The sequence below is a fragment of the Octodon degus genome, unplaced genomic scaffold (assembly GCF_000260255.1).
Source record: "Octodon degus isolate 3935 unplaced genomic scaffold, OctDeg1.0 scaffold00054, whole genome shotgun sequence".
NCBI classification, from domain to species: Eukaryota; Metazoa; Chordata; class Mammalia; order Rodentia; family Octodontidae; genus Octodon; species Octodon degus.
The window spans coordinates 12201924-12220941 of NW_004524630.1; the positions used below are offsets into that span (position 1 = coordinate 12201924).

Consider the following 19018-nt stretch of genomic DNA (forward strand, 5'->3'; position numbering starts at 1 on the left):
ACACACACACACACACAATAAATAAATGTAATAAATAAAAATAAATATTAAAAAAAATATACAGGTTCTAAAATCTTGAAGGTTGCCTATGAATATATTATATGTAAGAAATGTTAAACTGCCAGGTGAGTTTTAAGAACTGCTACAACTAATGGTCACTAAAACAAGGATCCAGATCCTTGTCCTTGTTTGGTATGTATTATGAACAGCACAGATACAGCTATAAACTTCCAGAACCTCTTATCTACTCTCCCAAGTTCCAAGGGCTATAATAAAAACAATTTGAAAGCTGTTATGAGAGCTGGCTAAAAAACATTTGCAAAGCTCCTTGAACTCTAGAAATTGCTCACTTGTTGGACCAGGTGGGAGATTAAGCTAGTATATATCATTGATGCTGATTTAATACTACCACTTATGATAATTCTAAGAAAACTATTCTATATGTAGAATATATATTTTTATCTATAAAGACAACAAATATTATTTAGATGTAGAAAGGCAGTGGCCAATTTTACAGAGAACAAGTATTCCTGGGGGATGAATAGGAAGGAAGTACGTGTACCTACTGTTCTATATTTTCTTTAATTAGCATGTCTTATTTTTAAGAAGAGAAAAACGAGAGTTATCAAGTGCTGTATAAAAGAAATATTATTAGATTGGCAATTATGTCCTACATAGGTACCAATTTTATTATATATACAACTTCTCTCAAAGAGGAAATCAAGGCCAAGAAAATGACTGCCTTACCTGAAATCGTCCCATTTTTAAAACACCAGCTCCTGAACTGGTTACTTCTGTGCCTTGAGAGACTGAAACAGATACATATATATGAGGAAAATAAACTAGCATCCCCTTTTTAGTTAGCTTCTTTTTCCTCTGGACAGAAATACATATTAAAGCTTCATTTTTAAATGAAAACCAGTTAAATTTACTTTTGCAGTGGAGTACTTAAAGACAGTAGTTTTCAGGGTTACTGATAAGTAGCTCTGAGCAACTTTAAAGATATTTAGATCCTCAGTTCCAAGGAACAAATCATTTGATTTTTTTTTTTTCTGGAGATATTATAGGCACAATCAGCAGATAATTTTATATACCTACCAGAATACTGATCTATATTTTTATATATTATCTTAGAGATCATTCTACTTCTTTTCAGTAGTTGCAAATGTTACATTTTAACTATATACCAAGTATATATTTTCTTTTTTTGCAGAACCGGGGATTGAACTCAGGCCCTTGCGCTTGCCAGGGAAACGCTTATTCCACTGAGCCATCTTCCCGGCCCAAGTATATTTTTTCAATGAACTATATTTTAACCAAAGCTTCTACTGATGGCCATTTAAATTATCCAGAATTTCTTAATATTTTAAAAGTGCTATAATAAGCAGTTTCTCACAGATCTATAAACTAAAGATGCAAATGCAGAATCATTTTCTTTTTTATTGCAGAACCGGGGACTGAACTCAGGCCCTACTGAGCTATTTCCCCGGCCCCTTCATTTTCAACTAAACCACTGACAAAATAAGAAGGGTAAAGTGACGAGAATATGGACACGAGATATAGATCGGCAGACTGGATCAAAAAGTTCAAGTTACATTACCAAGCCACAGTGACTTAAAAAAAAAAAAACCCCGAACACCAAAAATAATAAACTACCACAGTCCTGGTACAAATGAATCAATGGAACAGAACAGAGGATGCAGCAGCAACTGCAGACATATTCTGCCACCCGATCTGACAAAGGGGCCAAAAACACATTGGAGGAAACGTAGCTTCTTCACTTAGCGCATGGTGCTGAGAAAATCTGCTACACATAAGAAGATTGAGGCTAGACCCGGATATCAACATGTACTAAAATAAAAATGGACCAAAGATCTAAATACTATATAAACACAAAAACAACCTGTTGGAAAATAAAGTAGGTAAACCTCAGGGGGGAAGAAAAGAAACAGAAATCAAGTAATAACAAATGCTGGTGAGGCTGTGAGGAAAAAGAAACCTTTCCATACTGTCATTGGTGGAAATTTAAACTAGAAGAACCACTATAGGAAATCAGTGTGGAGACTGCTCAAAAGGGGAAAACTAGAAATTCCACTTGACCCAGCTATTCGGCTTTTAAGTACAGTTAGATACGGTATTGCACTGATATATGCATTCCTATGTTTATAACAGCACAATTCATAAACTAAGTCTTGGAAGCAGCCCATATGCCCACCAACAGAAGAATGAATAAAGATAATGTGGCATTCATATACAATGGAATACAACTCAGTTTAAAGAAGTATAAATCTTGAGTCACACAAACTTAAGAATCATATGGTTTTTCTCATAGGAAAACATCCTTAAGTATAAGTAAAAAGCAAAGCAAAAGATAGAAGGCCAACAGGGAGAAAGATCTATTGAAAATGGGCAGGAGACTAAGAGATGGAGGGAAGGAGAGGAGGGAGAGAGGACACAGAACTAAGACGTGTCATGTACGTGTACCATGTATGTACTCACTGATAGTGACTACAAATCACAAACATACTATATAAATAAATTTTTCATAGATATTACTAAATTGATCCCAAGAAGCTTTACCAAATCACAAGTGGCTATTAAAATTATGAATTTACCAATAAGAGGTAAGAAATGCTGTCACTTGTTGATTTACTTTGCATTTCTGTTTCCATTAAGGAAGTTAAGCATTGTCTAATTTTTCATATATGTTTTGATTACCTGTTATTCTAAGATGAATTTTAGAAACATTAGCAAAATAAGTCCTTCTGTTATATGAACACACATACATCCCATCTCATCCCAAAATATATATATTTTGTAGTTCTGGGGATTGAACTTGGGACCTTGTGCTTGCCAGGCAGGCACTTAATACTGCTGAGCTACATCCCCAGACCACAAATACGTATTTATTTCTCCAGTTTTTCACTTATTTTTGTAATGAATGGCAGTTTCTTTTTATTTAATAGATTTTACATCTATTATTGTTTGCTCTGAATATTAAACTTTATACTTTCTTCTATGTCAGGAATTAGAAAGGGGTGATCAAAGGACCAAATGCAGCTATTTATTTTTATAAACAAATTTTACTAGAATACACCAAACTGATTTTTGTTTGTATTGTCCATTTTAGCTTGTAGGATATGATACTGTATGACCGGAAAAACCTGAAATACTTATCTTGCCGTTAATAGGCTTGTAAATGCCTTTGTCTACTGGAAAAAGGGGAAACATTTCTTACGTTTTCTTACAGTACAATTTTTATAAATTCTTATCTACGAAACAGCTGGAATTTACTTTGGTCTAAGATACTGAACCACCTTTGCCTTTATTCAGTTATACCATACTACTGAAATATCCTCTCACTGATTTAAAAGGTTACCTTTTTCATAGGTTTACATTCCATTTTATTTGGTGGTAAAATTTATCAATTTTATTGCATATATTTAGGATCTATAATATGATGCTTTCATGATCCCCATTTTCCTTTATTTTGTCCATTTCTAGATTTTCTAGTATATTCCACTGATTTGGAAGGTTATATATTTTAAAATGAGAGTCAACTCAGAGTAATTGTTTTGAAAAGAAAAATATCAAACTGATTAAATTAAAATCTTGCATTTGGATCTCTACACAAATAAATAAAATGTCCAGGCTTTCCAACCTGATCTTTCTCTCTATGTATCTATGTATTGTTATAGAAGAGTGTACCAGTAAACTGACGTATAAATATGCCAGCACTTTCTAATTTCTTATAGGAAAGATCTTGCCTAGGTAATAACAAAAGGTCTTAAACTAAGAAACTACCATTATCACATATATAATAGTTCTCTCCAATACTACTTACTAATGTGCTATTTCATGCATTAGATATTAGCATAAATTGTCCTCAGTCATGAAACACAAAAAATGTTCTTTGTTACAACAGTTTCAAATGTATCAACATTTTTGAGACTACACCTTTGAAACTATATCAATTACATGTAGACTGGGAAGCAGTAATATAAAAGGAGGATGCTTCTCACCATCCTTCTGAAGCTGTGCTCCTGCTTCTGTAGCTGCTGTTGGAGCCACCACGGACACAGGCTGTAAAACACATACACACACCACAAAATCTTTAGCATTAGTCATTTTACCCTGTTCCTTTTACTCTGATCTTTCTGAAAAATGGGAGAAAATGAGTGTATGTGAGGGGAGTTTCTTTTATAACCTAAAAAGTCCAATGTAAAGAAAGGTATCTTATTTTAGCAAGAATTTTGAATCTTATCCTTTATTGCTTTTTCTCATAGAATACTTAAGAACATAACAGGGATTCACAGAAATTAGTTTAATCAAAACACTGTTGTCTTGCTGGGTGTGGTGGCGCATGCCTATAATCCCAGCACTTAGGAGGCTGAGGCAGAAGGATCACCATGAGCTCAAGGGCAGTCTAAACTATATAGCAAGATCCTGTCTAAAGCAAAACTCAAAATCAAAACAAACCATTTCTGTCTCAGAGTTTAGCCTCCTCCAAAGCACAAATAAAAACTCCACAGGATTAACCTGTGATAAAAACTAACTAGATGTATGACAAAAATAGGATCTTTTAAAATCTTTTCTATAAGGTTACACTTTGTGCTTCAGAAATACAACAGATTTGGGTTAGAGTCTATCAAGGTTTTAAAACACTTACACCACTGGCAGAGGTCACTGTAATAGTCTCTGGACTAAGTGTTCGCTTCAATTGAGCATCAAGATCTTCTAGAGGTTGCTGAGACTGAGCAGAAAAGTTACAGTAGATATAAATTCTTTGGCATCTTCAGAGCTACTACATATAGGCAATTTAAACAGGACATATATTTTATGCTACAGATTACGATGTAACATGTTTTCACTGACTATAATACATTAAAATTTAGTATAAAGCTTTGATAATCTGTGTCTCAAGATTATATGCCAGTTCTAACAAGCCATAGGGTATTCTAGCCACAATGTTGTGATTTGAAGCTTCATAGTCTTAGTTATACTTGATATTATTCAAAGTGACAGAAAATTTGTCTTCTGTTTTAAAATATATTCTGAAAAATACATCAAGATCTATTGGTAGATCAAATGCACCCAGGTTCCCTATTTTATTTCTCAGTTTTATATAACTTTCTGGGACCGATCCCTATGATAAGGGATAGAAATAATAGGTTTTGTCACAATCAAGTAACATTACTCTCCTCAGATTATATGATGTACCGTTCTATCCTACAGATGGCAGCAAAGGAGTCTGGACAGTGCCACACAACTCAGTGTCATACGCTACCTTTGTTGGTCTCTATTCTACCCTGGCTTCTATCAACCCATTCTTACATATTCTCACATAGCTTTACTTATGCTTTTCCTCACATATATAAGCATTACCGGGGCCTGCCCCTTAGCTCAGTTCTTTAAGTGGCTGCTTCAACAAAGCAGTCAGGCTCAGGTTGCTGTGGTTCGATCCCCACAACTCAAGCCTGCCAAACTTGCCCTGAAGGAATTCTGAGAAAAAAAAAAAAAAAAATCCTTATTCCATAAGCATTATCTACTTACTCTTACCCTTAATATTTTTCATTATATTTTAAACCTTCTTAGGAATTTGAATGCTTTTTGGGTTTGTTTTGATTTGAAATGAGGTTTCACTATGTTGCCCAGGCTGCCCTTACGCTCCTAGGCTTAAGTAATCCTCTTGCCTCAGCTTCCAAGTGCTGGAGGTACAGATGCATACCACTTGGCCCAGCTCTTGAATGTTCAAACTCTGAATTTAGATTTCACACTGGACTTCAAAAACTCATGGTTGGTAGAATGGGTTTGTTTCTTAAAGCATATATACTATAGCAAGTTCTTTTATTGTATTTTAATGAAAATCAGATCAAAGAAGGCTGTACTAGGCTTCCTGAGTAGGCAATCTGTCATCTTTTTTTTTTTTTTATGTGATTCCAAAATGAATTCCTGACTTAGTTACAAAATTTATTAGCTTGTCCTATGTCAGAAGCTTTTTTATGGGTACCATGGATTCACAACAAGTATTTTTCTATATGTCTTCAATTATGTATGTTGGTAATGGGACAGGGCAAGAAAAGGATAATTTAAGCAGGTAGTTCTGACTACCACTGCACTCTAGGAGTATGAGAAAGGAGTCTCAAGTTCACATTGCAGGTCTCAGTTCCTCTGATTAATTCTAATTATCAATGTTTTCTAAATCAATATTCTAAACAAAAGAAGTATGAAGCTTCTTATTTTATTTAAGTCATGTCTGTGACATTAGCTACACTGTTTCTTAAAAGAAAGGTGTTACTGAGTACATGTGAAAAAGGATCCAGAAGCCAAAATCATGCAATGGAGAATTCAGACAAGTATTGTAAAAGAAAGTAAGGGCATAGAAAGAAATCTGCCTTATCTTGGGGCACCTGAGTTAGTGAAGGTCCAGGAAAAAGTGGCAGGTGCTCACTGGATAGAGTACTAGCAGAAAGTTCAGTACCCACTGACAGCACCTATGGACAATGGAGGGAAATTTAAGTCCATGAGACATTAATAAAATACTATATTGCTAAAGAGCACATCAACTAATTTGAATGGAGAAGCCTAGGAATAAAATGTTATCTAGTTAAATTGTATTATCATATAGGTTACACTCTGGTAGGTCCTCAGTAAAGAACATTATAACCAATGGTATTATTCTATGGGCTATTATGAAATACCAATGAAATGAATAACACAGAGTAAAAGGTTATTCCCTAGGGAAGAGAAAAAGGATAGTCTATATGCACATTATAGGCAAAGCCCAGGCTTTTGGGGATGGGGCACTATTGTGAATTCTATGTAGGGCTTATACACTTACGTATATCTACCATCCTTTTTATTTTGAGGCAGAGTCTTGCTAGTCCACTAAGTTGCTCCTGCCTCAGCCTCCCAAGAGCCCTGGTATTACAAATGTGCACTATGACACCTGGCCAGTCTAAATATTTTTGAGCCATTTATTTGATATAAAATCATCAGGCTTTTGAGAAGAAAAGACAATTCTAAGAAAACAAAGGTTGGATCAGAAATAACCAAAGGATAGGTCTGACAAAAAAAGACAAAAAATCTGGTAATACAAAGTAATTTTCTTTTTGAGTAATAACTCTATTTTAATGGTCTCTGACTTATGGCTCAACTTAAAAATTGATTTTATGATGTTGCAAAACAGGTAATAAACTTAATAGGAAGCTGTTTATAAAATTAAGAAAAAAATTAGGTTGGGGGAAGGTTATTCTGAAGAAAGGGCTTATTTCAATAACTGGGCTCAAGTGACTCTCCCACCTCTGTACTGAGCTACATTCCCAGCCCCTTTTTTTGTCTTTTTAAAGACAAGTTCTCACTAGGTTGCTCAGTTGCCTGGACAGGGATTAGACTTAAGATCATTCTGCCTTAGCCTCCTAGAGTGCTGGGATTATAGGGAATGAACCACTATAAAATTTTTAATTTTTATCTACTCTCCAGCAAATAAAATATGGTATATCTTTTATGATGCTGGACAGTGACAGCAAGCCACAGCTTTGTCAGTCACTGTCACAAAGACAACTGATACCCTACTGTGTTCAGTGTTGCTAAGTTACAATGTTCAATTAGATTAAGTGTAATAAATGCATTTTTGACTTCTGCAATTTTATATTTCAGGATGAGTCCATAGAGACTTAACCTACTTAAAGTTGAGAAACGTCTATATTACCCGACTGTGAAAACAATAATGCAAAAACAGGTAAACCATATAAATCGGTAGATATAATAAGGACTTGTTAGTTTTGGAGATTAGAGAAGTTGAAGAGAGCAAAACGAGAAGATATCCAACACAGCAGAATTAGAAACAGTCTAGTTATTTCATCCTAAAATTAGATAATTTTCTGTATCTCTATAGTACTTTCAATAATTTAAAAATAGCAAACTGTGCATGTGCAGAATCTATCAAAAGCAGAAAATGTGCTTCATTTTCAGGTGAAATATGTGGTGAACTACTGTTACTATGGATATTGTGTCAACAGATGCTTTTAGCTTTCTTCTAGGGTAAAGATTTCTTTGATTTATCCCAATTTTAAGGAAATGCCTGTATTTGACATGAAAATTACATATTCTTAGGAAACTGCAATATTAACCCCTAACATCTGCCATAGCTTAAAAAAAGAAAAATCTTGTGTTCAAGATACATAAATTCATTTTTAAATGTATTTTGTGCAGGGTCTCACTATGCAGCTCAGACTTGTGGTCCTCCTGTTTTTAGCCTCCCCAGTGCTGGGATTACAGGCATGTGTCACCATGCCCAGTTTTGGTGGCTGGCTCTGCTGGCCCAGGGGAAGGGCTGGCATGGCAATGTGGTACCAGGGATCAAACCCTGGTCCCTGTGCTTGGCTAAGCAGGCACTTAGTCCGCTGAGCTATCTCACCGGCCCAAGACACATAAATTCTAAAATTACCATCAATTTAACATCGAGTATATTTATTATTATATTACTTCCAAGGCTGATTTGAAGAATGCAATTAGGTGGAAAAAAAAGGAGTGCCCATATTAACCTAATTATTTTGAAATAATCTTACCGGAGCCTTGGTTAAAGGTGGTTTTGAGGGAGCAGCTCCGGGTTTCACTCCTGATGCTGTGCTGACTGTGGCTGAAACACAGCTCCCTGGGGTAGAAACTTGCCCAGGTGTGACCACTGGTATAACTGACAAACCAGTTGTTCCTAATGGTAAATTGGTTGGTGGTAAGCAAGTACTTGTAGTGGAAGTCATGAGTTTGCTTGGTGCGATAGCAGTGGTTGGGATGCCTGGTGTGACAGTGGTCTCTACTACTAGTGATGTTTCTAGTGAGACAGAGGCATGCTGAGTTCCAGAGGAGCTGTGTTCGCTAAAGAGAGACCGCAGCTTTTCCTCTAGAGTTTTTATGTCATCAATCCCAGGAGCTTTGGGCTGGGTATCAGTATCTATTTCTGGACAGTGGGTATGGGGCTGGTTGAGAAGCAAGGCTGGCTGGGGCTGACTATGAATGAGTGTCTGCTGTACAGCTGGCACACTGGAAATAGGTTGGACCAAGGGTGGGATACTAGGGACTTGAGGTAATAAAGGTACAGAAGCAGGAACTGCTGCCTGGGGAAGGACAGGCGTAGATGCTACAACTGGTGGGATGGTCAAAGGATGCAGTCCACCAGGCTGAGAAGTAGAACTAGCCACTCCTGTTCCAGGGGAGGAAGAAGATGGTGCAGAGAAGGGCAATGCCAACCCAGCTGTACTGCTATCAAGTGTTTTGTCTAATGAGTGTGCACTAACCACTACTGTTTCAGCTGGAGCAGAAGCAGAGGTGCTGCTGCTGAGCTGAAGAGACGGTTGTGAAAGGATGCTTGTGAGTGGAGTGGTAGCAGAAACTGAGGCTACCCCCGCAGTACTACCTACTGCCTGCTGAGATAAAACAGTTGGAGGCTTGGCACCTGAGGCAGGTGTACCGCTTAAGACAGAGGCTGAAGTCGTTGAAACTGTTACAGAAGGAAAAGTGCCTACACTAGGAACAGTGCTCCCAGATGTGGAAGCCTGAACCGGCTGGGATGCTGCAGGCACCGAGACAACTGTAGGGACAGCAGTGCTTGACACCACACTAGAGGGTACTGGCGACTCAGACACAGGTGGTTCAGAAAGACCACTTGAAGTTACTGCACTTGTGCCGGTGACAACTCCAGCAACCCCCTTTTCAGTGGGCACTATAACCTCAGGCGGTATTACTGATGTGGAAATGCCATTATGAGGGCTGCTTGTTATAGGGACTGACACTGAAGATGTGGGTGCTGTAGTGGTTGGAGGGCCTCCAGCAGCACTACCAAAGAAAGGAGAAAATGTTGGTCCTGTTTGACTAAAGTTTGGGGGTGCTGTACTGGGTCCTTCAGTCATCTGAGTGCGTTTAAGTTCAGAAAATGCCTGCTGGAGACTGAGGGATGAGGCAGAGTGAGATAAATTCATTCCAGGGCCCTGAGATGTGGAGGCAGCAACTGCAAAGAAAAGCAAGCATGTATGAATCAACCCATTTAAACTAGACAGACTTAAGATTTTTTTTTTTTTTTTTTTTTTTTTTTTGCGGAACTGGGGATTGAACTCAGGCCCTTGCGCTTGCCAGGCAAGCACCTATTCTACTGAGCCATCTCCCCAACCCCTAGACTTAAGATTTTTGTAATAACCTATTACTAGACTGCTAACAATGCCATATAGCAACAAGGTTTAAAAATTTCCCAAGGAAACAACTGGCTCTAAAACAGCAAAGTCAAATAGTAGTTTGATTAAATAAGTCAATTTGTATGAGTATTTTTGGAAAACAAACAAACAAACATGGAGTAACCTGAAAATGTGTGTGGTTCTAAATTCAGCAATAAATACATACTACAGTATCTACTTCATTATAGCTAGTACAGCTGACATTTCCTCTAACCCTATTTATCTATTTCCTTCCTCTGCATCTGTTAGTTAGAGCTGCTATAGGATTTATGTAAATATGGCAGAATCAGTCTTTACCTGTATCTGGTATTTCACTGGTGAAAACTCTGGATTCTCGTAACCGACCTTCTGGCACAGGACTTACTATAAATCTCCTTCCAGCTGAATGAACGACTTGAGTTAAAGAACTAGCAGGGGGAACACCTAGACAAAAGGAAGGAAACCACTTAACTGTACCACTATCACATGTACTGGTAACAGCACACACGTGGTTTCATTGCTGGTGCACAAAACTTAAAGGTTAAAAGCAAGGAAAGAAAGAAATTCACCTATTTGCTGTGGCATGGAAGATGCAGGTATTGGTTGTTTGAATTCTCCTTCCAATTTCTGCAAAAAACAAAAGTAATTAAGGCACATCATCACATGTGAAGAGAACCTGAGTGCTTGTTCTCTGTCACAGATGTAATGTGTGATCAGTACATATTTTGCATGGTAAATTTAGCACTACATAAATAGTTCAAAAGAAAAACCAAAGCTTTACTATGTGAATGGTGAGCCTACCTGGGAACCTGAAAGGCCATATTCATCCTTTCCCTGGAGACTCTCCAGTCCCTGATCACCCTCTGGCTCCACACTGACATCTTCACTCAGCATTTCATCAGCTTTTTCAATAATTTCCCGTACTTGATCCACAAAAGACTCTCTCTCTATTGCTAGAATAAAGTCATTGTTCACCTATTAAAGAAATGTGATGATTAGCATGGTGTGTTAAGATTTAAGTCATCCATCTATCGCTTTTGTAACTTCTAGTCTACCTGCACGTCTACTCTATTATTTATTGGTATTTAAGTCAGCTCTTAACTCTTTTTTTTTTTTTTTTGTGGAGCCGGGGATTGAACTCAGGTCCTTGCACTTTCCAGGGAAGTGCTTATTCCACTGAGCCATTTCCCCAGCCCCAACTCTTAACATTTTTAAGAACTTCAACACTTAGATACATCCTAGACAAAAAACATCTCGGGACTGGCTGTTCTCATTATAGTCATACTAGAATAAAGACATACTTGCCTAGATAAACATGGGTCACAAAACATGGACAGCTACCTAGGTAAATGGATATTCAGATCAAGTACTAGAGCAAAACTGTAACTCCAAATGTAACCTACCATAATTGTTGCTATCTCCTCAGGGTTGTCACCATCTAGGTCAAACTTGAATGTAACCATTTTCCGATTATGAGTCTCTAATTGACATTCTACTACCCGGTCTCCTTTATTTGAAACCTAAAAAGAGAAAGAGAAAATATTTCATTTCAAAAGAGTATCTTTAGCTTTATCACTGAATTTGACAAAAGTTACTCAGGTTATTACGCAAAATTTGTTATGATTTGTATCTATGTGTTCACCCAAAGCCTCATGTAGTCACTGGAGCAGGGTTCTAGAGTTTGTGATTAATTCAGGATCCAATGCTGGGATTATGGGTCTGAGTACAGCTGGGACTATAAGTGTGAGCGCTACACCCACCCTGAGGCAGTTAACCTAAATGCAACATAAGGAAGACTTGCTCTCTGTAGTCATTGCTGCCGCTGTTCCTCCCATTTGCTCTTGCTGTTTCGCTGTTTTTCACTGCCATGAACTGCTGCTCTCTGCCACATGCCAGTCTGCCTTGGAGCCAGCTGAGTATGGATTGAAACCGCCACTAACTGTGAGCTAAACAAACTTTTCCTTTGGGTGTTTCCTTAATTTTGCGAATTTTGTCCCAGCAACCAAAGAAAGGTAACTGAGACAAAGTCTGAAGTAGTAGTGTCATCACTGTTCCCTCCAGCACTAATAGTACATTAATACTCTTTTAAACTGATAGAAGGGTCAGGGAGATGGCTCAGTAGAATAAGTGCTTCCCTGGCAAGCGCAAGGGTCTGAGTTCAATCCCCAGTTCCAGGAATAAATAAATAAATAAATACCAAACTGATAGCAAAAAAACTCCCAATAACAAAAGAATCCATAAAGACCCTATGAAAAGGCAGGGGAGATAGCTCAGTGGTCTAAGCGCCTGCCTGGCAAGCTCACGGTCTTGAGTTTGATTACAGGTACCAAAAAATCATAAGAAATGAAATCTACTTCTCAGCTATGTATTTATCTTCCACTAGAGTCTAAATGGAATGTAGTCTTTTTTTCTACAAACTATTCTTTTTCTAAAAGGTAAATACTGCCAGGTATGGTGGTACATGCCTATAGAGACACTGAGGCAGGAAGATTACCATTTCTTGGAGGCTAGTCTGGGCTACATAAGCAAGATTCTGTCTCAAACAAGTTAAACCATAAACAAACAACCAAAAGGTAATGGTGACTCACCAAAGAATTATGGAATTTAAAAATATCATTCAGGTAATCAAAGGATCCTATCTAAATTTTGATCTATTTGCTTAAGACTTAAGAATTATTAAATGATATTAATTACTGACCCTATTACTGCTTGATGAATTGTATTTTCAGTTTTTCCCCCACATGAAAAATGTGATACTCAATTAACTGGGCCCCCATGCAGATTAAAAGAGAACAGTGCCCCATCAATTACGTAAAACATAAAGATATCTTTATTTTATAAAATGCTTGGATTGGCTTTGACAGTCTTTAAAATTCTCTGGAGTGCCAAATTTCTTTAACATTACAGAGGGCAAAAATCAACACTACTTACATTTAAAATTCTTAATTTTGGGCGTGTAGTCTTTTCATGACGAGAGCGACTTCTTACAGATTTTCGATAATGCCGCTTTGCTGTTCTCCCTTCATGCCTCCCACTGGATGATGGGGCATTCTCATTGCCATCACTCATACCTGAAGCAACGTCCGAATGTGCACTTTGGATAAAAGAAGTTCCGTTTACAATATACAGTGTAAAGGTCTGCTATTTTGAAGTTTCATACCATCCTACTTACATACCTGTCTATAGAGGAAACCAAAGTGACAGGCTGGGTAGGCTGTGGCTGTGCTGCTGGAAGTGGCTCGTGGGGAGCAACCTGAGAGACTCCCTGAGTACTCTGTAAATGGAAAGAATAATTCAAATCTTGGGGATAATATATTGTATTCATCATTTAATATCCCAATAAGCTCCCTTTACCATTTTTCCCCTTTGTATCCCTCCCTCAAGACCTAGAAGCAGTAAATTTACTCACTAGTAAATTTCAATATTAAGCATCTATAGACAGTGATCTTAAAATTCCAAAAGAAGTTTCTAAAGCTATTTTGTGAGACTGCATGGTGTGAGATCAGCCAACCTAAGTGCTAGGCAGTGGGAAACTAACAACTTGCCATGCAGCCAGCATCTTACCAGAAGTGTGCAACAGGGTAGGCAGAGCAAAGTGCAAAGATGAACTCAGATCTTTCTCCTAGTATGGCAACAATGACTGCTGAGAGCACATCAGGCTGATACTCTTATGACTACCAATGGCAAGAGTTTGTGGAAGGATAAGAATAATGGCTAAAGTACTAGCTAGAGAAGTGAAGTGCTAATAGGATCCATCTCCAAGGCACACTCACTTCCCAACAGAACAGCCAGTGGCAACAAGGGCCCCACATTGGCATTTCATTCTGCTGGAAGAAAAAGTCATTCAGAAGTTAGTTTGACACAGTTTTAAATGAGTTCTAAACCAGGGAGCCTACATTTCTCCTGTCATTTTACATTTTTATCCCATTTATGTATGTTTCATATAAAACATGCAACAGTTTAATTTACCTCTAGAACTGCTTGCTGGGAGGATGTAGTGGGGGGTTGTGCTAAACTCGCTGCTGGTTGGGACACTTGAACCTGTCCTCCTACACCGCCCACAGGAACCAAAAGATTTGATTCCACGTAAGGCTGCACCACAGTAGGAAAGTAAGCTGGTGTAGCCAATGCTTCTGTTGGCATAGGAGGGGATAGAACTGTAGAATGGATGCAAACAGAAGCTATGTTGGAAGAGGGAGCAATATTTGAATCTCCTGGGTATTGTGGTGGCAGTCGAGGAGGAAAGCCCTGTGACAGAGATGAGGAAGGTGAGTTAGTGCAGGTTGGGCGATCAAATTAGCAAATCAGCAAGATGTGCCAAAAGGCAGGGGTGGGGGAGCTTAGCAAAGAATATTCTCTTACTAATAGAATAAAGAACACTTAAAGATTATTCTTGAAATGGTAGGTTAATTCCAATCTGGGGACAGTACTCAATAATCATACCTGTACTTGCTAGTTTTTGCTCCCTTCCTCCCTGGAGATTTTCTTTTGGAAAGGACTGGGGGGCATGAGATGGTGTTACTATGTAGTCCAGTCTGCCTTTGAACTTGAAAGTGTTCTGCTTCAGCTCCCTGAGTGCTCAGATTACAAATATGTACCTATGCCCAGTTTGAAGATTGTGTGGGACTGATAGACTTAATTCCTTCTAGAAAGGAATCTACTTTCTAGCTAATCTTACATGAAGAATGTAGGTGTAAGTCCATTCTAGTCTTATTACAAAATGCTCATCTTCTTAGGGCCAGCTGAATAGCTCAGTGGATTAAAGCACCTGCAAGCAGGCATAGGGGCCAGGGATTTAATCCCTGGGCCTGCCGTGCCAGCCCTGCCTCTGGGGTGCGCTGAGATGGCAATTGAGACTGGGCTGGGTAGTGCATGCCTGTAATCTCAGCTCTTGGGAGGCAGATCACTATGAATTCAATCTAGTAGTGAGATCCTGAATCTGAATACCCTGTAGACCCTTCCCTAAAATACCCCCCACCAAAAAAAAGCTCATCTTCTAAACCTAAACCCTGAAGTTTTGTTGATACTGTATTGCCTACTTTATGCATGTCACCTACATATAAAAATGCAGCCTGGGGGCCGGGGAGATGGCTCAGTAGAATAAGTGCTTCCCTGGCAAGTGAAAGAGTTCAGTCCCCGGGTTCCACCAAAAAAAAAAAAAAAAAAAAGAAGCAGCCTAATGTACTGTTATTAACTATATTTAGGATTCTGTCAGTTTACAATGAATATGCAAAGTATCATTTTCTCTTAAGTTGCATCTCAAGAAAAATGGATGAGTTATCATATATCATCACTTTATCTTTTCTCAGAATTTTACTGTGTTAGCTTCTCTAATTGAGATCAGCAATTTTGGTTGTTAATCTGATACTCAGCTGCTAGGTTTTCAAGTTCTTGATAGTCTGACTCTCTAATGCCCTCTTTTTTTGCTAGTCAAAACAATACCTGGTAGAGAACATCTCCAGAGGGAAGTGGAACCTCAGCAGCTTGTCCAAGGTTAGCTGGTATTCCCATGGACTGAACTGCTGATGGCAGGAGCTGCGGGTGAACCTGACTTGGCAGCTGAGTCACAGGCTGCAGAAGAGTTGGAAGCTGACTAGGAACCACAGTTGATGCCCCTGGGATTGTAGCTGATGTAGCAGATGAAGCCAAGGTGAGCAGAGGCTGATTAATGCCACCTGCCATTGTGACAGGAAGGGATGAAAAACCTGTTTGAGCCGTAGACACATGAGGAGTTGATATGGAAATCTGAGAAGCAGAGTACTGTGGGAGTAAAGAAGTGGGAAGTGGCTGTCCCATAGGGAGAAAATGAGCACCAGAGTGGACTGGAACAACTGAGGGTTGTGTCGCAATTGAGATCTGAGGTTCGCCTTGGACAGTTGGTACTGGCTGGGAAACTGGAAGCTGGGAAAGTAAAGAAAAACAAAACAGACTTTTTTTTAAAAGCAAGGCTGCCAAAGCAAGAATTAAGTTTGAGCTAAAAGGAAGGAAACAAACAAAACCCTACATATATTAGTGTAAGTTAATATGCCACATTAAGAATAGGGAAAGGACAGCAGGAGAAAAAGACTAGTAAACTGGCTTCTGCTCTAAACCTTGCACTGTCAAAAACTGCTAATGTTTCATCACTGACAATAAAAATAAGTCCTCTCCATAGGCAACTGTTGTTGTTGCTGTTTTTCAAAGCTTTCTTGGCATGCACTTCATATACCATAATCCACTGGCATATTTGTTGTCACTAAAACTGTGACTGCTATTCCAGTGGTTAATGAAATTCAAATGAAATTTCTTTTTTTTCCCCCATAATTTTATTGATAAACAAATAGCAATGAGACAGTTTCAAATCAAATTGGTAGGACAGTTTCAATAATTCACACATTGCATACATTCTTCCTAGTGGTTAATTGCCGTACAAGATGTGGACATGATATCCTATTTACAAACACCATTAGAACAAATCCCTCTATTCATTAAGAGAATGTAACTATATATCTATCCTAACCACTCTGAATACACAGATATAAAATGGACATTCATCTGTATCCCCTTTTTTTGTTAAGTTCTATTATTTGAATGTTATAGGTGTGTAAACTCAGCAAAATATTCTAAAAGAGTCCAGTAGCCCATAATAGTATTAGGTCTTCCGCTTGACTGGCAATGTCAGAAATTGTTGACCTGAGTCCCCTAGAGCTCAACATAACAGCATGGCTTTACTTCTTATATTTCATTTTTATACTTTTCTGCTGGATGGTTAAGACCAAGGTAAAGCAGGACCTATGAAATTTCTTCATTTCAGTAGGACTCATCCTTATTACATCTACAATTCTTAGGTTTAACACAGCTCTCTAAAAGCAGGTGTATAATGTATACCATGAATTCTGTGACAAAGTCATCCCTGTCACTTGAACATTTGAGAAACTGGAATATTTCTTATAATTGATCATGTGTCAGTGTATACTCATTGGTTCACAACATAACAGTGCACTTCACAGGCAATAGTATTTAACGTATGATGAAATATAACAGTAACAACACACTGTGCACGTGCAATCACAGTGAGGCCCACAGATAAAACTGAAAAGAGGTCATTCAAAAAAGCATACTTCCTGCATGGTACGTTTCAAGTGATTAGAACTACTTAAACAAACAAACAAACAAACAAACAAAAACCTATCCCACATAAGGAATTTGACAGTTTGACTGTCAGTTTACAATGAGAGAAGAAACAAAAGAAATCTACATGAAAATAATGCATAATTGCAAACCTACAACATTATACAATTAACCACTTCCAGAGAACTGTGACCTGTGGGTTCAGGTACCAAAGCAACATTATTTAACCCATTAATTGTAATACCTATTTTATACTGATAACCCTAAAAGTAAAATATTTTTAGGTTGTCATTGATGTCATTATGTCTTCATTTACATTAAATGATACATATGTACAAATGAAAAAATTTTTATATTTTGTGAGATTAACCAAGTTCAATAACTATTTCATTATTAGAAGAGTAGAAGTTTATCTATAAGAAAGGAAAAGTTACATGGAGATTCCTTTTAGCATTTTTTCAGATAGCAAGAGTTTACCTGTTTTCCTGCTGATGCCTGAGGCAAGACCTGTGGAGCTTGAGGATGACTCACTGGCTGTGTAGTAGTGGCCTCACTGGAGATTGCTGTCTGTGTAAGAGAATACTGTATTGTCTGTTGAGGAAGGGCTGTCTGCTGTACTCCCTGCTGCTAAGAATAAAACATAATGATTCAGTTGTTTTTGTTCTTTTGCTTTTGAGTTGGGTCTCACTATATTGTCCAAGCTGGCTCCAATCTCCTGGGCTCAATCTGTTCTGCTGCCTCAGCCTCCTCAGCAGCTGGCCTATGGGCATTCACCACCATGTATGGCTCATGATTCACTTTTATTTCAAAGCACTAACAGAATGTTTCTAAGGAATATAATTAAATAAAGCCTTCAATATTTGTAAATAGTGGTAATTTTAGTAATTTAGAAATGCAAATTCATTAATTTCCCTTACATATCTGTTTTCCTCTAAATGTTCTCTGTGCAAATACCAGAGAAAACTCATGTTCCCTCCGTATGTTTTCCTTTAGCATTCTTTATGATGCTATATTACAATTAAACGCTGTTCCAAAACTTGAGTCCCCACTAGTCCTTTACCCAAAATCACCCTCACCCAACAGCAGGCCTGTGAGAGATATTTAGATAGCATGTCCAAACAACTTCCTTACAATTACTTTTATAGCTACAAAACAGCAAGAAAAGTATTGAGCTTTGAACAAATAGTTTCAAATTTTAGCTTTACTGCTTAATAACTGTAATAACACTGCATGTTACTGCACAGTAAGATTGCTTGTTTACTAGAAAAATGAAATTTTTTTCAAAATAACACTATCAATCTATTCAAAGTGGGATAAAAGAAATGACATCTGGAAATTAAGATAAGTACTGACATGCAATTACACCCAAATACTAAACTTTGTAATAAATCAAGCAAATAAAATAGGAGTACCACTCGAATATTGAAGCCCCTCTTTTCCCTAACAAAATTCTGAACCTTATAGATGATTTTCAAGACTCCAATAATTATAACTAATTTAGTTTTTTCTCTTTAAATACATACTAACACCTGCTTATACATTTTTAATCTGTATTTCTAATTATAAAGTTAAATTAAAATACCCTAATGGACTATTGGACTATATTGGATTATTTTGCTGAATTTATACACCTACAATATTTAAATGGAAATGGAATACCCATCTCTGACAAAACTAAACAAAAAAGGGGGATATAAATGAAG

At 37.7% G+C, this 19018-nt stretch overlaps 1 protein-coding gene across 1 annotated transcript in view; it reads right to left on the reverse strand.

The window, feature by feature from the left end:
- Nucleotides 1-19018, reverse strand: part of Wnk1 (WNK lysine deficient protein kinase 1) — a 170733-nt gene that overhangs the window by 14949 nt on the left and 136766 nt on the right. The window contains exons 12-25 of the mRNA XM_023717693.1: nt 17793-17939; nt 15648-16106; nt 14175-14453; nt 13382-13479; nt 13137-13299; nt 11609-11725; nt 11007-11180; nt 10775-10832; nt 10524-10649; nt 8571-10006; nt 6411-6494; nt 4670-4753; nt 4023-4083; nt 748-809 (exon numbers count right to left, since the gene is read on the reverse strand). Coding sequence (XP_023573461.1) covers nt 748-809; nt 4023-4083; nt 4670-4753; nt 6411-6494; nt 8571-10006; nt 10524-10649; nt 10775-10832; nt 11007-11180; nt 11609-11725; nt 13137-13299; nt 13382-13479; nt 14175-14453; nt 15648-16106; nt 17793-17939 — 3348 coding nt within the window. The remainder of the gene's footprint in view (nt 1-747; nt 810-4022; nt 4084-4669; nt 4754-6410; nt 6495-8570; nt 10007-10523; nt 10650-10774; nt 10833-11006; nt 11181-11608; nt 11726-13136; nt 13300-13381; nt 13480-14174; nt 14454-15647; nt 16107-17792; nt 17940-19018) is intronic.